We start from the raw sequence: 20029 nt of genomic DNA on the forward strand, positions 1-20029 counted from the left end.
CGGTAGTGGTAATACAGTAGATAGCAGTGGGTGTGGCGCCAGAATAGCGTCTGGAAAGATTGATAGCATTGGAGGTATCCTGAAGGCCTACATGGGAGGGGGCCCTGGAGGCTCGTAAGGAGGTGCTGGAGGCCCGCGAGGGAATGCGAGAGCATGTACTATTATTAGATGGCGGGAGGGTGGGTCTCAGAGACTAGTTTCTCATAACATAGAAACTGGGTCTCTTAGACCCTTTATAGGCACCGAGAAGTGCTGCCTGAGGTGGGCATTTCAAGTGCAAGACCTGACAGCTGCGTGGAAGAAGCTTGGCAGGACAAGGAATCCGAGGACCAAGACATGATGAAAAGAATGCAAGGCGGAAGATGAAAGAAGATGGCAAAGAGACAATCGAGGACTACACGTAGAGCACGCGGATATGCAACAGCAAAGTGACGAGATGGAAGTGGAGAGGCGCAAGTCAATAGTGCACAGGGAATTACCGTTTTAAGATTAATATTTAACGAGTAACTTGCGTTATCGAAGAAAATCGATGAGATTATAGACTTGACCCACACTAACATCGTCACGGCGATCGCGATTGCCCGAGTGCTTTGGGCCACTTCAGAAAAAGGGGATCTTTCATACGGCGCGCGCACAGCTGGTGCCTGAACGTTTGGACCTGACAGAACCTTCGTAGAGTCGGGGACCACCGCGAGGATCGTCGTGCGATGAAAATTTTGGCATTAAACACCGGATGACGGTTTCGAGGGAGATGCCAGGGGCAAGGCTGGGTAAGCACATCCCCGGTAGCACGTTCGCCAAATGGGCTTGATGTCAATGATGTCACTCGATGTCTTCTCAACGCGAATCTTGGCGGCCCCAGACAGTGGAGAGAGAACAGGATGCTACATTAGTCTGATAAGTAAAAAAGCGGATGTTTCGTAGGGGTCACAACGTGTGTATGCGCACGACGAATAACGGCGAAACGACACATCTCATAGATTTGTTGGACTCTGCTATTTCAACCTGGAACAAAGTTAATCAGCGAGAAAAATGAACAAATGAAAAACTACGTACGAGCGTGGAATTCGAAGAGTTATATGTACACTCGCTAGATGAAGTTGATGAGGGCATTATTCCAAGATAGCATCCATCTCCGACTTACCGCCTTCTCCGGTAGATCCCCGCTCAATAAATCAGGTGCTGACTAAGCTATGGCACCTGCCTAGTGCCTTGAGCTTTTGCTGTCATGCACAGGCCGCTGGCAGCATCAAGGAGGCGTACGACATGTCGGTAACCAAGCTTCCCAGCGTCAGCGCTAATGCTTCAACCCATCGAAAAGTAACTTATTTTCACAGTTATTCTCAGCCTATGATTAGATGGCATTCAGAGGAAATTTATGATGCATATCAACTTTGGGTCACCGTCTGACAGGCTGTGGGGACTCTTGGAAGTACTAGTGTCAAGGGTATCGTCATTGTTGATGGTGACTGATACGGTCCCCTGCCTTTTTGCGCTTATCTTCAAACCATGGCGTTATCATTGATCGCCGCACCCAACTGTGGCAGACGCAGGCAGGCAGTGCAATGAGCCTTAAGATCAGCGACCTGTGCAACTGCAGGGATCGAGAACTCAAAAATCCTATTTCAGCGGTCGGCGCCTTCCACTTGGTCTTGGTCTTGCCACCAAACCATGGTATAAAGGCGCAATCCTGTGCGGGGTAACGTCTGTACATTCCCTAAATCATACTCCTCCCCGAAGCATTTGACTTATATTTCGCTCATTCGGCCATCTCACTTAGTCACTTGACCTCTAGCAAACGTTATGCACAGTAATCATGATAGCGTTGGCTCCCTCGGTGCAGAGGTAAGTAAATCCTTGGAACTCTGACGTCTAATTGAAACGTTCATATTTCTTCAGGATCAATTAATTTCTCTGCGAAGGCAGATTAATGAAATAAAGGAGCACATCGACTTGCTCATGCTGCAAAGTGCCATCATACGGGAGCGAAGGTGCCTCTTTCAGCATCAACAAGATATCACACCGCTTGTGATAACGGAACAACTGGATTCTACGTCCGCGGAAATCAGCTCTGTCGATATCCTTGACATAAAGCCTGAGACTAGTCAGGATTCTACTGTATCAGGTCCATCTTTGGCATTGAAGGGCGCAGCCGACTTCCCGGCATCTCGCCCCCGATCAAAATCAATTGTGGTATGTGATACTTATGCGTAGCTACTTCTTCATCTCATACAAGATGGGTACCACCTAGAAGACTATCCCTCCTGACAATACCGTTGCCCTTCAACTACCCACACAATCTCAGCGCAGCACGTCTAAGCTGGGCGCCATACCTCGCAGATCTAAGCCAGGACGTCGTGAATTCCAGGGAAGGTCTGCACGGCATGAACCTCCTGCTTTGTTTCAGGGGTGGGCGGATGCCTTATGTTAAGAAAGTGATCCGTCAGAGCACCTGAGCCGGTACTACTTCAATATATCATACTTGTCATTGTACGTCACTTACCTAGTTACGATTATTTTTTCCTTCTTGCTACTTAAGACAGCTGAACTCTGTCGTCGCGCCTCAGTCTCTCTTACCATTGACTGAGGTGCGTATATTTCCTATTCTACGGTACATGGTGTTTACTAGCTTATCTCTAGGCTCGCGCTACTTCAGCTCTTACCTTTTGACACCTTAGTTTGAATGATCGATATTAATATTGATGACATTGAATACGCATATATTCGCTTTCAGAAGCCTAACATCTTTGAATGCTCGACGATAAAGATATACTCGCGGTAATTCTTCTAGTGGAATGACATACTTATGAGGAGAGATCTGTGAACGAGCCCGAATCTGTGTAACATGTTCAAATCAAGCTATTCTGCAAATATTTGGCTGTAGGAGACTTTGGACGGATGCACATACAAGAGAAAGGCACACTTTCGTATCATGTATGGACACAGTTTGTATGAGCAATAAAAAGCCGACAGCACCTTCACATCGGTTACACTCCGCAGGTCTACAGCTGGGCGACAGCGATACTGCTGATAGTTTGATAAACATTGGACCATGGTCTACCAAAAACAATTTCAGACTCGACGCCCTGCATAGTTAACCTGCAATTTCGTGGTCTCGAAGTAGAATACCCATTTGTCTTCGCCACTCCTTAACGGATGTCTGCCCCAGTAGAATTGTTTACGTCGCCCGTACGTCCATTCCTGTCGCTCTACAAATCATCAATGAACACAATTAGCTCGATGGTCAAGTCAAAGTTAGGTTTGAACGATTTTGTAACGAGATAAATCAACAAAACAGAAAATGCAGCTCCTTACCGCCAACAAGAACGTATCCCAGCAGCCTGTCTTCTCGGATGATCACGCGTTTGGGAAGCTTCTTCGAGTCGGAACCATTAACATGTCCAAGTAGTAGCGTCTCTATAGCCGTCTGTCGGGACATCAATTGAATATGTAAGTGACTTCAGTTGGACTTCAGGTTCGGCCGAGCTGACGGCTAATGCGCGCTTACCGTGATATCGCGCTGTTCTATAGCGAATATAGCCAGTTCCGCCTTCGAAGGACTGGAAACAAGATGTGGTCAAGCCTCCCAGGATAAAATTGAAATTATCCCCAGCAGTTGTCTTGTTACCTTGCGTTCTTGCTCCTGATGGTGACCTGAACGACTGTCCCGATATGATCGTTGAGATTCAATGATTCGACTGTAGCGCTGTTGTGCGGTTGGGCCTCCAAGAATAATAGTTGGGTCTTGTTGAGAGGTAGCACCATCGTTGTGTCTTTGCCGGCTGCCGCTCGTCGATCGATGTCAAAGAGTAGAATTAACCGTCCCTCGCTGACTAATGAGTACTGCATGCTGAGCAACTCAGCAAGGCAATTAGCCTAGTACGACTATCTCCAACTATCTGGTGTCCGTGATTCATTAGTTCATTATACTCGTGTTTGAATCCGTCCGCGGCCCCGCAAGGGAAGGAGTGCAGTAGCATGAGACTTGGGTCGACCGTTCAGGACAGACTGCGGGAGTAAAACCACGGTGTCGAACTTCTTTTTCTTCGACCCATGTCAACTTGGATGGACAGCTCACAGTAGACACAGCCTCAGCGCCCTGCTTGACACAACCATGATATATATACCTGGATCTTTCCCAAGCGCTCAATCGCAGCTCCCCAATAATAGATTTCTGTAAGTTTGTCGTTTGCTTACCCGTCTATAATTGTGCTAACGGGCTTCCCTCTAAATACATACATCGTCTTCTAACGACACATGGAAGAGTCTATGCACTGCCATAGAACACAGTGGCATTTTCGATTCCGAAAAACCTGGTAGCCTCACTCACGATGCACGGAGTTGGGCTTCGGGAGAGTCTGAGAGAAGTCCTCGACCGACGTGATCAAACGAATGTTTGGCTCAATGGCCTCGCCAGCGTTGGGAAGACATCCGTCGCATTCACCGTAGCTGAGGAGATGAAAGAGCTGGAAGGCTTGCCACCACTTTCCTTTTCTCGCACAAGCATGCACAGATTGACACCAGCTCGCACTGACTTTTCCCGCGCATTCGAGGCGATATCGCGCAAGGGATCGAGAAAGACGAGATTCTATTATCGTCTAAAAAATCTCGTGTTGATCAGATGCGGGAGCTGAGATTCCATCAAGAGACGCCTTATCCCATCATCATCGATGCTCTTGTTGAATACCTTTCTCTTGAAGAGGCGGCAAGACTGGCTACGCTGTTCACGGAGACGCTCTCGGGCCCAGACTTGCTGACCATCCACCTGATATGTACGAGCCGCCCCGAGGCTCGTATCCGCGCGACCATGTCACCTGGTGTCCACCAGATTTCCCTCATCACACGTGATGCAGATGTTGTACAAGACATTCGTTTCTTTCCGCGAGCATCATATGGACAAGTCGTTCCACCGTTTTCCGGCGACCCTAAAATCTTCGCCATCAGAGGCTGAATTCGAGACCCTTTCCTTTAAGGCAGGCGGTCTTTTTGTCTATGCTGCTATGGCCATCAATTTTCTATCACCTGTCGGTCAATATTCTCAGCAGAGACTAGATCTCTTACTTCGTGAGGAGTCAAATGTCAGTGCTGACATTGACCAGATTTATCGACAGATTATTGCAATTTCGCAGAATCCAGCATTGCACTGCCGGTTGTTGGGGTCCACCATCCGTCTTGTTCAACCGCTCCCTCTTAGAGACCTCGAAAAACTCTTCCATGCAGACAAAGAGAACTTAGCTGTGATGCCGGAAGCATTTTCACCCGTGACCCTGATTCCACAGGATGGAGTCGGAAACGCCGAGATTTATCATACTTTGTGGGGGCTATCGTGCAGCAGTTTCGGTGAGAGCGTGAGAGAGAATTTGACTGGATGCAGATAGCTATTTGGGCGGAACCCCGAGAGGGGCACCCGGCCCCGATAGCGGCCCAAACCTGTGCAAGAGTGAGCCGAGGTGAGCTGCGAGGGCAGGTGGGCAAACTCGCAGCCCCAGACTCAGCAGGTAGGTACCAATTATCAGGACCACTGGAGTAAGAATGTAGCTAAGTATGCAGTACTGTAAATAAGCAAAAAATGAAGAGAGTTGTAAAGTAAACTGCGAGAATCCAAGACAGACGTCGAAGGACAGGGAGCAGTGTGGCCGAGTACGACGTGGTACGGAGACAAGAGCAGTCACGTGCTCCACTGACGCTGGCACAGAGTCCTTACCGCTCGTGCCTCGCTTCGGGATAGATCGATCAACGACTTTATGACGGATCCTCTTCGCTCGAAGGAACACCACATGAATGATGCTCACAAGTATCTTGCGTGTTGCTGCCTTGACGTGTTCGCATAAACGGAGTAGCAGCACACCGTGACAGTGCACACCGGTATGCTGGGGTACGCATCCTTGTTCGCTGGGTTTAAAAAGGTGAATTTGAAATGTTTGGTGGCGGTCGTAGAAATCAATTACTTCATAGTCAATTTGCGATGTCGTCAAAGCTAGGCCCTGATTTTTCGGAACTTTAACAAATATGGGTGTTTGAGTCTGGGCCGACGTAGGACGTAGGCTACTGAAAAAAAAAAAATACAAAAGAACAAACTGCAGCAGAAACGATCCTAAAAAAGATCCCATGGGTGCAGCGCGAATGTTAAGGAATGGCCCCCTAGAGTTTATCGGTGACATAGAATACAGCTAACACTGGGCGGGGACGACGATATCCACTTTCGGGTTCTTGAATATGTGAGGACATTAGATGAAATCTCAGTTTGGCGCAAATAGACGGATGTCATGCTCAGTGCGCAAGTACTGGAACCACAGGTATTGCGGTACCTTTCTGACAAGCTGTAGTGATGCGTCTGATGAGCCGGTTGTCATGTGTTTGGAATCAGACAGGAATTTAATATGAAAACACGCACGTTAACGTTGAGCGCACTGCCATCGGGCTCTTGGAGCAAAGTTATGTACATACAACCATTGGGGTGAAGATGATCAGTACCTGAGGAGGTCCAAGTAACGGTACCTGAAGACATTAATATTCGATGAGTATTTGTGGTCAACAAAATATAGCACCCGTGTTACCACGAGTGAGGATAGCGCATATCAAATACACAGAGCGCATAGATAACTTATCTGGAGCTATCAGAACATGGCACAGCTCGGTCGATGAAATGAAAGCCTGGTGTGGAGAGGTTTGAAGTAAGCTTAAGATAAGCAAGTGATGTCAGAGACGAATCGATGATGTGGAGGTTTGCAATTGGTACGATCACTCACTGGCACCAGATCATCACATAGGTCTATAATTATGGGTGCATTGCTCTTCACACCACAGAAAACGTGCATCGCCTTGTGAAGGGAGCCCCAGTGTGACATTGCGGTAGAATCATGATGAAGGTTCGGCTTTGAATCCTGTACTCCAGCTCCGAGTCGCGCCCGGGATTTATCGAAGATTTGATCAAACCGGTCATCAGTTTTCTCAGCGCAGATTGGGTTGTGACCGCAATGATACCTATAGCTATCGCCGCCACAAGGGCTTCGTGCTGATATTAGAAAGTTCCGCGGGAGTAAAAATGATAAGTACCTGAGAAAGGGCGTAGTTTGACGCGGTCCTGCGGCTCCTGCCGCAGTCTTGACGCGCCTGTTGCGTCGGAAATTCCTTATTTGGGTTTCAAGGGGTTGCAACTTGCAAGAAACTCAATATTAATGCAAGTTGTTGCAATACAAGAGTTTTGGGTATAAGTTGTCGTTTCAAGTTGGTTTCAACGGCTTCCAAGTTCCAACAATGTTCCAACCTATATGGTGGGTCTCATGCCGGCCCGGTCACGGTCGGTCGGCATGCAAAGCGCCAGCTGTGTCGCAAGCGTTCCTATCCATATCAACTTGAAGTTCATGCACATGACCATTCCTTCGTTATTTTATTCATCATAGGACACGTACTAAGTACTTGCTACATCAACCAATGAATATTTTCGTTTCTTCCCTTTCTGGAACCCTCTGCTCGAGTGACGTTTGGCGATTGAACACGTCATGACTGCGTCGGTTTCACCGGACGCATTGCTACAATGTCAGTACCGCCATTAATTGCCACAAGGGCTTTGTCCTGACTCCAGAGTCATATTATTGGAAGTTGCGGCGCGGGAGCAAAAATGAACTTGCCTCGGGGCCCGAAATAGGCAACCCGATTTGTGGCTGCTATAACGATCAAGCCGATACCGTATGAGCGCTGAGCATGGGGTATTGCAAATTATTTCTGTAAATCACTGTTACGAGCTGCTTGCTGTGTCGGATAAATACCCTTCTTTCTTTCACCTTCCTTCCTTCATTCATTTAAATTTTAGACGACTCACGACACGATTCCACTGCCATTTTCAGTCCTAGAAGCTAACTGACAATGAGCACACCTCCTCTCAGGACCACCTCGAGTGTTCCCGATGCTCGTTTCAATTCATCTCCCTCGTCATCACCGCATTCCATCACCCGGCCGTTACCCCGTACAAGCAAAAACCAAACATTCTCCGCTCTCCCTCCAGAGGTTGTTCACAGTGTGCATTCCTCCCCAGGAGATAGCGCCATCAGTCTATCTCGTGAAGATTACTATACCAGAAACTCGCATCCTATCACAACCATGTCCAATTTCCCCACGGGCGGTGGAGAACACGGGAGTAGGAATATGAATGCGCGCACGATTGCTAACACACATCAAGACTCCATTCTTCTGGCACCAGCCAACACAAAGTTTGATACGTCACCCACGCCATCTGTCATACTTACTCTCCATCACAATGATGACAGAAAGACCTCATCGGCACCGACATCACCTACAGGGAGGGTGTCACCTCTAGCGTCTCTTGTGCCTGCGTCGTTGAACGAACACTCAGATTCTCCTCGTTACTTATTTGGGGTACCGAGGAGATGGTGGTCACGTCCACCTTCGAACGAGAGGGGGAGATCTGTCTCTCCCTCAAGAGGGAGGAGTATCCCCTTCCGTAAGAGTAGATTCAGAGTCATTTCCACGCCCGAGTCGCACTCAAGTCTTCTGATGTCGGATGACTTTGCGGAACAGGAAACTCCATTTTCTTCTTCGTTGCCCAACGATCTGTCTCTTGCTCCTTTGTCCAACGACCTTCTTTCCTTATCTCGCGAGGATCTTCAAATCCACGATCTTGATGAGAGGAATACCAGTGATGAAGTTGGGAAGACCGAGAATTCGCTTTTGCTATCATCTCCCGAAGCTACTCATGCCACCCTTGTATCACCCGCTTCCCCCACTGCCGCACACATACACCCGCAGACCCTCACGTCACTAGGTGTAGGGATCGAAGAGGATGAGCGGAGGCATGACATAGAGAATAGCTATTGGCCCAAGCTACTCGGGATGTCTCCAGTGTCATCTCCAAAGTTTCTTAGTGTTGATGTGGGGACAAGTGCGTCCGCAAGCGAGACTAATCCGCAAGTTGAAGAGGATCTTGTTGTCTCGATGGAGATTTGGGACGGAAAAGACGTCCCTCCTTCGGTCATGTCCCTTGGTTCGTCCTCGCCTACGAAAGGCAAGGCATCTGCACTGCTAAATCAGGCAGTGTCCTCGGCATTCCTTCGTACGTTCTCTTATTTCTTCTATGAGACTGGCGCCCTCAATCCCGCCAGAAAAACCGTTCTTTACTTCTCCTGGGAAAGGAAAAGGCAAGGGGAAGGCCCAAGATACACCCCAAGCTCAAATTAAACACCCGGAATCATGGTATGATAAGTTCACTCATCGTCAAAGCGCAAAAGGGCGGGGGAAAGAGAGCAAGGAGACTCGGGATAGTTGGCTTCGGGCGAGGGAGGTGAGTTCCATCTATTTTGTACTTTATAAATGTCCCATCGTCTTTCCGTTTTTGCTGGACGGAGATGTCAAACATGAGATCTAAATTTCTTCTTTCTTTCTTTCGTTTAAGATTAAAATTGGCAGGATGATGTGCTCACGCATATCATTCCAAACAGAACGTATCCCTAGCGTTGAACGCTGTACTACCCACTTCTGAGCTCGCACAACTTTCAGAAGCAGGACAGGCATTTGCAGCGGAGGGTCATGCTGCTCGTGCCACCGCTGAGCAGGACAATGGTAAAGAGGTGGAAGCGTCTTCGCGTGCCGAGAAAGGTGCTGTGACCAAGAATGGCCAAGGTACAGAGAGTAAGGTTGGGCCCGGTCAGAAGACTTGGCTTACGGGTGAGTCCTCCTTGCGTGAAGTTGGGTTTCGCTAATTTCGTACTCTTTATCAGCGAAGTCCGCAGTAACAACTGTCTCGCCCATGCTTCGAACCTCCCTTGTGATTCTTGGTGAAATCGCCACACTTACACCTATCCCTGGGCTCCGTGAAGCTGCGAAGACCTTGTTAGCAGTGTGGGAGGCCGTGGATGCGGTTGAGGTGAGTGTTCGATCTCTATCATTCTTTTTCAGGAGCAGAGTTTGACATAGGACTTACGTATTTTCAACAGACCAACCGCCTGCAATGTCTCCGCCTTACCGAGCGCTGTGCGAGGGCGATTTACTCTGTGCGCGCTGAGATCGCAGATGCTGACAGGGAGATGAAGTCTCAGCAAGGTCAACATGGTGATGTTGGTATTGTGGGGCTGGCAGAGGAGATGGAAGGCCCCGTCGGGAAGCTCAACGAGTGCATTGATATGGTAGGTTTTTGCTGTGCTTTAATTTCGTCATGGATCGAGCAACCAATTTGTTTGTCTTATGCTTGGGTGCTAACACCTATTCTCTATAGGTGTACAAGTTCCTTCTAAAGCTTAACCGTCGTCCGTTCATCAAACGGTTCCTGCGTAGCGACGAGATCCAACAGGAAATTCAAGCATGTGACAAGGCGCTTGCGGATGCAATGCAGATGTTTAGTGTGAGTGTCATTTTTTTTGCTTTCGCTTCCGTCTTCTCAATTTAACTTTGACTTGGCATAGATCTCTATCCAAATAAGAATTCTCAAAGAATGCAAACGCTTCGGAAGGGAGAGGCGTCTCGATGCCGGGTACTATGCACAAGGATCTACACCTCCACCTACATATGCATCTCCTCCGTCGCAGACCCTACCCATTTCCTCAGACCGCACCCCAAGGGTCGAGAATCCAGCACTTCCCGAACCGCATGACATTCTCCCAGCGACAACTGGGCTGCGCAGGAGTCCCCCAGCACACAATTTACCATTGCCCCCACTCCAATCCGTGCAATCCCAGACTAACAACACTGTCCCACCCCCCGACGCGCCCATCTCCCCTCTCGCTGAGCTTCAAATCCTTCACACTGTTGAAAACGCCTCCGACAGAGAACAAGACCATGCACTGTTCCACAATACACTCCAACGTGCCATCAGTGCTCGCAGGGATTATGAGGTGTTACAGGTACTAGAAGTACGCCCAGAAGAAGTGCCCGAGGCACTAAAGGCGCTGAGGAGGGCTGAAGAAGCGCAGAGGATGGCAAGGGAAGCTAACCAAAGGCAAGGAGGAGAAGTAATCGAAGAAGGCCTGGAGAGAGTGTTCATGGAGACTGGGATTGAGGCCATGACGAGGTTGAGTAGTGTTGCCGTACAGAAGGCAGAGGATCAAGATGTAGACGTTCCCTGGGATTTACCGCCTTGGACTATTACCCGGTACGTCTGGTTTCAGTTCCGCTTGGGCGAAGCTAATGATATTTTTCCGAGCAGCTACGAAGCCGACCGTCTCACCATGATTGGCAGTGGCTCCTTCTCCGAAGTCTACCTTGGCAACTGGTCTGGGCGGCGTGTCGCCATCAAAGTTCTCTCTCCCTACACCCCCGCACGCCTCTTCAGGAAAGCGGTGGAGACCTGGAGTAAGCTGAAGCATGAGAACGTGTTGAGAGTGTGGGGTGCAAGCAGTGCACAAGGCGAGCGACCGTGGTTTATCGTGAGCGAGTATTGTAGCGGCGGGAGTTTGGTGGGGTGGTTGAGAGAGAAAAAGGGGAAGTTTGGTGAATCAAGCGTCGAGGGTGCATTGACTCCTCCGAATGCAGGTGCTGAGGGAGATGTGGATCTTCTCCGGTGCATGCACCACATTTCGAAGGGGATGGTGTACTTGCATGATCAGAATGTGTTGCATGGAAACCTCAAAGTAAGTGTTGATCGTTACTTGGTCTTTTAGTCTGAATCCGGAGTGTGTAGGCTTCAAATGTGTTGGTTGATGATAGCGGGCTGTGCGTCATCTCTAACTTTGGGCAGAACGAGATGAGGTGGGAGGCGTCGAAGAAGAGCGTGAAGCCCATTACGAGTGCGTTTATCTCATCTTCCTTCTATCCTTCTTTCTTTGACACAAGCTTAATGTAGATGGGACCCTGCGCTGGAAAGCACCGGAACTACTCGATGGAAACGAGAAATTGTCGACAGCTACAGATGTGTATGCATTCTCTATCTGCTGCATCGAAATTCTTGGCATGGGCGACCTTCCATACGGAGATCGTGACGACGAGCTTATTACATTCCGTGTCCTGCGTAAGTCCTGACCTATACAATATTACAAACATTAGTAACGCCTCCACAGACCAAAACAAGCGTTCCGAGATTCCCTCAATACGCATCGCTTCACTCGTTGAACCTCTTATCCAAGCATGCTGGGTTCGTGACCCCGAGCAACGTCCAGTGTTTACGCACGTTGCTGCGACGCTCAACCGACTTCGTAAGTATCAAGGGGTGGAGGAATCCCCTATCCCAGTGCAGGCCGAGCTACTTTCGAAGACTTGGTCAGAGCCACCCCGCCACTCGCCGAGCATGCCTCCTGTAGAGCTACCGGAGACGTCTCCGTCTACCCTGCAGGAGGGTCAAGTCATGCTGGACGACGACTTAGATACAAGTACGGGAGACGAGTTTGATACTGCGTCTGACGGTACGGGAAAACTTGTTCCTGGCGATACGGCGTCGTGTGGATCGCAGCCGAAACCTTTTCATCCAATTGGACCGCCATGCAGCAATCCATCGCATAATTGGGAACCCACCATGGACCCCCATACAGGCAATATGGAGATGCCCGAGGGAAAATATTCAGGGATTGTTATATATACACCGACTCGCAAATTATCTTTGGCGGAGAGCGATTCGATGAGTAGTGCCTCGTCGCATGTCACATCAAGTTCAGGAGCCGAACACGGCGCATTGGAAGAGGCTCGACATCGTCATCATCATTCGCACCATGTTGCCTTAGGGCACGAACCGTCTCTACCAATGGATGAGCAACTCGCGGAGAGGAGAAACGAGTTGCGGTTCAGGTCATTAGCGCGGTCGAGCCATGGGTTCCATCATTCCCGTATGTCCTTTTCCCGTGTTATAACCGTTCTTGTTCTGGCGCCGATTGAACATGTGGTTTCGTTCGCAGTTACCTTACCCCTTTGGTCGCCTTCTCATGTTGAGCTGGGCGCGGTTGGATATCTCTCTGCGCCAAAAGGGGAGTTTATCACGCTCTTTAACGCCATGAAGCCCCAGCAAACAACGGGAAGCAAAATCACCAATATTCCTTCGCTGGCCGGGTACTTCGATGGACCTATTCGCCCTGGACAGAAGTTCAATACAAACCGCACAATGACGCAGAGGGGGCTTGAGCTCATTTCCGGGTTGTTGACCCTGATAGATCGTGATAAGTCATATTCGTGAGTGCACAACAGGTGTCACTTTTTGACCGATTTGTTTTAACCACGCACGTTTAGGGAACACATTTCGAGGCGCCATTCGTTCCGCCTTCAAGCGGGTCATAAGGCAGCGTTCATCTATGCAGAGACCACGATGTACCGATTCATGGAAGACCTCGCAGCACCGAGAGAATGGTTCAAGGCTAATGTCAACGCCATTGTCATGGAGTATGCTCCTCATCATCCCATTCAGAAAGAAGACATTATCGTGGGTGAGCATTCCTATCCTGCTGTTCATGGTCGAGTTTATACTGATCTTCCTCAACAGTTTTCGGTACTTTGAGTGCATCAGAATATGCGCTCTTCGTGAGCCACTCTCATCCGAATGGCCAAGCCCATTTTAACGTCTTTTCGGATCGTGAGAGTGGTCGACCATGGGGCACCTTCACCACAGATACCGAGTACCCTTCCGATGAGGGCGGCCCCTCATACATCGAAGAGATACCCCGAAAGGCGGTGTTCGCGAGCAAAGTGTCACCGGTGCGGATGAATGCTAAGTCCGATGACAAGGATTGGGACACGCTGGTGTTAGCCAGGCTCCGCTTCCCGACGGATGCAACGGAGCCTACTTGGGAGTAATGTCGAAGGTTGACTTTGATCGCATACCTATTTATTGATTCTGTCCGGTTTTCACTGACTAAGTGTATCATCTATTCTCATGTTTTATTGCTGTATCTTGCGGAGCTTTGTTTTACTACATGATTGGTCTCTCCCTCCCGGACATTTAATTTAGCACTTCATGCATGTACGATACCCATCAATTGAGCTTTTGGACTGTCCTCTGAATCTGCGGCTTGTGATTCTTTCGAGGCAATATGACCTTCGGGTCGATGAGACACGTCCGATGGGTGTTTAATTATGTCTGTCACGCGGGACGCGGGAATATATATACATTCACGTGCATGCAGTCTGCTTGCTGATAGGTCCAAGTCTGAGATCATGCTAGGCTTCCGAAGGTGCCTCTTTTCGGACAATGTTCAGTGATAAAGTACAGTCCGAGCGGCGAAGAATTGAAAGAATACGCACTCTTTTTATCTTTCTTCAATCTTTAACCATGCTGTGAGCTGCGCAAAGTCCCTGTGTGCTATCCCTGTTCTATTCCTGCATTCAAAGACAGCTTTCCAAACTTGCGGGTCTCGATCGCTTGGGAAGAATGATTATAGTATAGTCACTGGCCCGGCGGTTACAGTTGAACGGGGAGACTGCACTGCGTGTAATCGCGGCATAGAATGTTATTCTTGCTTGGTGCCATATTTAAGTATGCTAGGAACACGAGAGACGAACCAGTCGAACCGATGACCTTGTAGAATAGGAGGGATGCCAAGTATGGAAATACTGGAACTGCTCGGTATTGCTTGCAAGTCACCGACTACTAGTAACTACAACAGCCTCAGCCGCCACTGCAAGGTACCAACACTTGAACTAGAACATTTGACGTTTCCACGTGTACACCCAAGGTACACATGGTCCGAGTCGCGGTCTGGGCTCTGACATTGCAGGTCTCGATAATTATAGAAACTCTGGCAGCTGCCACATGTTACCACCTACCACGGTATGTAAATTTTCTCGTCTGTCTTTCAATGCCACTTGCCAACTTGAAAGCTCAAAACGGTGGTATGTAGGTCATACTGAAACACTGCCGAAACTACCGCTTAGAATCGGACAACGCTCTCGACGTACTAAAAGACGGATAATCGATTCATACCAGCCGGCTGAGCTGGATGTCCGATTCCTGCAAAAATAGCCTCGATTGTGGCATGTAGCTGTAATTCTCAGGACAAGAGGACAGGTATAGATGTTGGGAGGAAGTTCTGCCCCTGTGAGCGTGGCTACATGTCATGATTCCAAGCCATATTTACCAAACGCTCCTGTTTTTTTTCGACCAGCACTTTACAATAAAAACATTTTCAAGGTCTTGATCGTCTCCATGGTATGTCACGCCAGATATGGGAAAATGAGTCTATCCATTGCTTCATGAACGGTGCTCGCAGTGCTACATTGTCACGGAATGTTTAGTGGACGAGCCAAGGGACACGTCAATTCCCGGCGGTCAGGACAGCCTGAACTCGGAGACAACTAGGACAGTGCTTCCGGGCTACCCGATCCAGCTTATCAAGCGATTTTGGATCTTGGTCACAGCCGTTTCAGTTGCCGAGGTATCGACGCCACGATGGGCTAATTTGAGGACGCTGCAGCGTGCATGACGGGAATTCTAACCTGGTGTTTACTTGGTAGTAAATGCTTGCCTTGCCGCGGCGTGTATAAGACTCCTCACTGTTCAACACCCACCAGTTGGAAGCTATTCCTTCGGTCACAATGAACCTCGGCTCTGTGTTTGCTAGTACTACGACTAGTACTACAACTGGTGAGTGCCTCGATATGAAAATTTCCTCGGTGACGCCTACGAACAAGTGTGTCAACAGCAACTAGTGTTGGCCCGTACCACTATGTCCCTACAGAGTGGATCTGTATCCTTGTGAGTTGTGTTATTTACGCAGTTTGCATCCATTTCACATTCTTCCCTAGTTCGTGGTGTTGTACAGTATCTCAACTGGTATGAATTTCGACTGTTGACGATGCACGATCATAACTTGACATCTTCAGTCCTCCACTTGGGCCAGGCGCTCAAGTATAAACTGTGGTGGATGATTCCCACAGCGACCTTCGCGGGTATCCTGGAAATATTAGGATGGAGTGCCAGGTTATGGTCGAGTCGGAACCCCAAGCTTTTGACGCCTTATGAGATGCAGTGAGTATTTTCAAGGAGGAATCACTCGTATGCACACCTGAACACTTTCGCTGCAGGATCGTCGGCACTATCATAGCACCTACCCCGCTAGTTGCAGCCAATTTTATCATCCTTGGCAGGATCATCGCTCAAGTTGGACCCCAGTATAGCCGTCTGACTCCAAGGAAATGTTAGTGTTGTTCTTATGTGCCAGCTTTAAGTCACTAATCTAGGGTAGATACCATCATTTTTTGCTGCTTTGTTAGTATTATACATTCAAGTGGCGTTAGCCCCTCATGTCTCCCCTCCTAGGATATCGCTTGCTTGGTTGTACAAGCTGTGGGAGGCGCATCCGCTGCGCACTCCGCCAACACGAAGTCAAGCGCTTCGATGGTATGTACATCATCCAACATTTCGTCTGACATTCACATCATCGAGACAGGGCGCGAACATTATGCTAGGAGGAATTGCTGCTCAGCTTTGTGCGTGATGAATAGTCCTGTAATCTTCTCTCACTGAAATTGACGTCCTCCGCTTTTCAGTTGCAATAGTGGTCTATGTCACTATGGCAGTTGAGATTCTCTTGCATTTTAAACATAATGCACCCTTCCGCTACGTTGAACAGTCTCGCATATTTGAGAAAGGTTCACGTACCGTGAGTAAGAAGCTGCGACTTATGCTTTGTGGCATGGCATTCTGCACCCTTTGCGTCTTCATTCGGTCAGCGTTCAACGCATCCTGTTATCAGCAGTTATGGCATGCTTAAACCTGTCCTTAGATCAGTGTATCGTACTGTGGAGCTCGCCGATGGATGGGATGGGCCAGTGATTTCGACGGAACGTTACTTCGGTATGTTATCACTATCTTCGCTAGGAATACGCTGACGATACTCAATGTCGAGTAGACTGGCTAGATGGTGGCTTGGTAACTCTCGCTATGTACACTCTCAATTTCCTTCACCCAGGTATCTTGCTGAAGGAGGACGACTCTACGGCTCATGGTTCACAGCAAGGCACTGATGAAGAATCTAGTAGGACCTAGATTTAAAACTTCGATTGCTCTTGAATTTTATTACGAAGAGGCAATGGACCGTCACATTTACTAGTAGAGCAGCCGTCAGCATAATAGTTTGACGGTCATAATTTATGACCATAGATGCCCATGCAATCTTTTCACGAATACCTGGATCTTCCTCTATACCGCTTCTACTCAAGTATCTAATACTTACAAACTTGTAAGTTGTGCGATTGTCGGTACTCTTGGGACATCTCTGGCATATCTATTATCTTGATATTTTATAATGACGCTTGTTTTCGCACTGCTTGTCTCCTGCCAGCTGCCGTACCACTGACTCCCATTCTCTCACTTAGGAACTGATTATCCAGAGCAACTCACCGTGGACAGATAATAAGTTATGGAAAGCCAGACAGCCGCGCCCTTAGTCAGTGTCACGCGTCCGTAATAAGTAAGAGGACTTCGTGCACCTCCGGGTCATCCGAGTCAGCAAATTTGGTTCCGTTTTGAGCAAATTTTGGAACATTGTTCAACCCATACTGTCGATCTGCTTCGAGTCTCCATCATTTGATTGATGATTTTCTTATGATGACTCGGGCTCACTCGCTGTCGGTCAGAGCGCTGATAATCGCCACTACTGCTACTAGTATGTGCGTGACCTCCTGCGTGCCCACCTAGTATGTACCGAATATTGTGGTGACTTGCTCTTCATCTTTACATGAGCGTTTGGTGGCTCCGAGACGTAACTCTGCTGCTGAACTTCTCCATGAGCCTTTTGCTCAGTAGAGCAAACACGCGCGCGCTATCTCGAATTCCTCGCGTGCCAAACTCTCCGAGACAAACCAGACTGAATTGCAGTTGTACTGTTGTCTCGCCCCTGTTCCAATTTCCTTACTAATCCTTGGGGTTTTCTTGCCTTCCGTCGTTGTTCACCTCATCACATGGCCGCGTCCTCGTCTTCTGCTCTGTCTTCGCCATTGGCTTTGGTCCCTCCTGTCTTGTTGGTCACAATGAATCAGCAACTTGCAGGCGATGCTGTGTCCGTCGTATCTAAGCCTGCTTCGCATGAACGAGTTTCGCGTTGACCTCTCTATTGATATCTCCGTCCAGTTGCCCGGGTCTTGCTGCGGTAATCGAAAGTATGTCCCGCCCCGCATCAACACAAAACAGGAGCGCATGCAAATGAGTACACATATCAGAATGATATGGCTCGGTCTGCCACTTTCAATTCTCCCACCTTTAGCTTCCGAATCATCCTCGGTCGCTTTGGAAGAGCTAACGATCGAAGAAGTGTTCATCGATGAGACTTCAGCGAGGCTGGGGAGGTTACATCATCTGCCTGACCGTCAGACTCACTCTGTCCTTAGCTTGCGTGCATTCTTCTGGCCTCCAGCTCCATCAATGTTTCATTTGATGGTGAATCCCGACAGTTATGGTTAGTCCGTCGAGAATCTAGGTTAGCACGTACACATCTCAGGGATATATCTTATGCTTCTGAGACGATCCGCACGAGGCGTGAAGGTGAATTCTATTTCATGGACAGACCATCACATAAAAAGGAGGTTTCGGCGCAACGACTGGGCCTAGTTAAGACGGAGCTCTGAGGATCTATACACTGCAAAAATGTTGTCAGCAGGTTTCGAACCGGCTGGAAACAGATTTTGAGTCTGTTGTGGTAACCACTTGGTTAAGATCAGTTAGGATCCTCCGAGGAATCCATCCATGAGTGAATGTCAAAGTGTGTTCCAATAGAAAAAAAACCCTGCCGTCGGCAGGTTTCGAGCTTGCGCGAGTCCGACACAAACATATTTCGATTATGTTGTAGTAACCACTTTTGCCAGGCGAAGTTGAAATGAACCCCCGAGGAAACATCCACCACAGGATCTTCAAGGCGTGTTCTGAGAGAAAAAAACCTCGTCTGCAGGTTTTGAACCTGCAGTGGTAGTGTCAGTCCAAGAGACAGATTTCGATTCCGTTCCAGTAACTACTTTGGCCAGGGCGAAGTTGAGATGAACCTCTGAGGAACTGTTCATCAGTGAATCTTCAAGGCGTGTTCGGATGGGAAAAAAAAACACAGCAGGTTTTGAACCTGCACTAGTACAGTCCAAGAGACAGATTTTGATTATGTTGCAGTAACCACTTCAGTCAGGGCGAAGTTGCTCCGAGGAATCGGGTGTATTCCAATCGAAAAAAAAACCCTATTGTTCGGCAGGTTTCGAACCTGCGTAGTCCAAGAGAAACGGATTTTGATTCCGTTGTGGTAACCACTTTGGCGAGGACGAAGTTGAGATGAACCTCCGAGGAACTGTCCATGAGTGAATCGTCAAGGCGTGTTCCAAAAGAAAAAAACTCTATTGTTAGGCAGGTTTCGAACCTGCGTAGTCCAAGAGAAACGGATTTTGATTCCGTTGTGTTAACCACTTGGATCAGGACGCTTGCTGGCCAACTTTAGACGAACCTCCACCCTTGGCAGCACTTTTTAGAGCTTCTCACGGTCTGTTAGACCCGGTTTCCTTGTAGAGCGCAACTGGTCTCTGAGACCACCCTCCCCAGGGAGGTTCTCACCAAATTCCCTAACAGGTTTATGCAACCCTCTCACACACCTCCACGAGGAGCAACCCTCCCGCCCTGCATCCGTTTGCGCACCTCGTCAGTATCCCTTGCCTCGCCTCAAGAGGCACAACGGTACCCTTGCGAACCACCTCACGGACTCGTCTGTTATCATCAAGAGGGTAGCCCTGCCAGTCTTAGTGGCCTCATTGAGAGCCTGGAGAGCCCTAGCACATTATACCAAGCTTCTCCCGTCATTAATATTGTTAGTATAGTGACCCTCTCGTAGCCTCCCACCATTTCCGTTACTGGTTATGTTATTTTATTCAATCAGTTACTTATGTTTGGTGAGATCTCCACAGGTTTTCCGATGCGCGAAGACATTAGTGTTCTGAGATGTCCTGGATGAGACAAGCAGGCTATGCAACTGCTATACTAGTATTGACATAACAAATTACAAAGCATAGTAGCTACCAATGTAAGTGGGGTAGGGTGGTCATGACAGAGCAACTAGACAATGAGGAAAGGCATGAGGAGGGTTGTGAGTCGTGACTATGGATTTAATACATCCCTGAAGGGTGCATTGTAGGTGCG

General features: G+C 48.6%; 5 protein-coding genes across 5 annotated transcripts; 4 read left to right on the forward strand and 1 right to left on the reverse strand.

Annotated features, from left to right (window-relative positions):
• Positions 1-1547: 1547 nt before the first annotated feature.
• Positions 1548-2718, forward strand: DFJ58DRAFT_798178 (uncharacterized protein). The gene is made up of 3 exons (XM_041390669.1): positions 1548-1845; positions 1900-2193; positions 2252-2718. The coding sequence occupies exons 1-3, from the start codon at positions 1804-1806 to the stop codon at positions 2429-2431; spliced, it is 516 nt and encodes a 171-aa protein (XP_041241645.1). The 5' UTR covers positions 1548-1803; the 3' UTR covers positions 2432-2718.
• Positions 2719-3072: 354 nt separating this feature from the next.
• Positions 3073-3849, reverse strand: DFJ58DRAFT_843248 (uncharacterized protein; the record flags this gene model as incomplete). Its single annotated transcript, XM_041392937.1, has 4 exons — positions 3073-3209; positions 3316-3427; positions 3509-3560; positions 3629-3849. 4 exons carry the CDS (start codon positions 3847-3849, stop codon positions 3073-3075), a joined length of 522 nt encoding a protein of 173 aa, XP_041241646.1.
• An 891-nt stretch (positions 3850-4740) lies between these two features.
• DFJ58DRAFT_484607 (uncharacterized protein) lies at positions 4741-5492 on the forward strand. Its single transcript, XM_041380608.1, has one exon. It carries the CDS (start codon positions 4848-4850, stop codon positions 5376-5378), a length of 531 nt encoding a protein of 176 aa, XP_041241647.1. The 5' UTR covers positions 4741-4847; the 3' UTR covers positions 5379-5492.
• A 4271-nt stretch (positions 5493-9763) lies between these two features.
• On the forward strand, positions 9764-13722 carry DFJ58DRAFT_663473 (uncharacterized protein; the record flags this gene model as incomplete). Its single annotated transcript, XM_041382368.1, has 11 exons — positions 9764-9880; positions 9951-10139; positions 10229-10354; positions 10416-11101; positions 11156-11579; positions 11630-11665; positions 11782-11956; positions 12006-12764; positions 12834-13104; positions 13162-13355; positions 13412-13722. 11 exons carry the CDS (start codon positions 9764-9766, stop codon positions 13720-13722), a joined length of 3288 nt encoding a protein of 1095 aa, XP_041241648.1.
• A 1424-nt stretch (positions 13723-15146) lies between these two features.
• On the forward strand, positions 15147-17039 carry DFJ58DRAFT_484668 (RTA1 like protein). Its single transcript, XM_041380609.1, has 11 exons — positions 15147-15508; positions 15567-15619; positions 15670-15697; positions 15748-15892; positions 15949-16061; positions 16110-16132; positions 16184-16264; positions 16314-16353; positions 16414-16591; positions 16650-16720; positions 16776-17039. Exons 1-11 carry the CDS (start codon positions 15460-15462, stop codon positions 16910-16912), a joined length of 918 nt encoding a protein of 305 aa, XP_041241649.1. The 5' UTR covers positions 15147-15459; the 3' UTR covers positions 16913-17039.
• The last annotated feature ends 2990 nt before the right edge of the window (positions 17040-20029 follow it).

The sequence above is a fragment of the Suillus subalutaceus genome, assembly GCF_016647625.1.
Source record: "Suillus subalutaceus strain FC151 chromosome Unknown DFJ58scaffold_86, whole genome shotgun sequence".
Lineage (NCBI taxonomy): Eukaryota > Fungi > Basidiomycota > Agaricomycetes > Boletales > Suillaceae > Suillus > Suillus subalutaceus.

Coding starts and splice junctions, on each gene's coding strand:
- DFJ58DRAFT_798178 (XM_041390669.1), top strand. CDS start 1,804: ATGCACAGTAATCATGATAGCGTTGGCTCCCTCGGTGCAGAG. Junction 1,846..1,899: donor TTGGCTCCCTCGGTGCAGAG/GTAAGTAAATCC, acceptor ATATTTCTTCAG/GATCAATTAATTTCTCTGCG. Junction 2,194..2,251: donor CCCGATCAAAATCAATTGTG/GTATGTGATACT, acceptor GGTACCACCTAG/AAGACTATCCCTCCTGACAA.
- DFJ58DRAFT_484607 (XM_041380608.1), top strand. CDS start 4,848: ATGCAGATGTTGTACAAGACATTCGTTTCTTTCCGCGAGCATCATATG.
- DFJ58DRAFT_484668 (XM_041380609.1), top strand. CDS start 15,460: ATGAACCTCGGCTCTGTGTTTGCTAGTACTACGACTAGTACTACAACT. Junction 15,509..15,566: donor TACGACTAGTACTACAACTG/GTGAGTGCCTCG, acceptor GTGTGTCAACAG/CAACTAGTGTTGGCCCGTAC. Junction 16,354..16,413: donor AGGAATTGCTGCTCAGCTTT/GTGCGTGATGAA, acceptor TCCGCTTTTCAG/TTGCAATAGTGGTCTATGTC.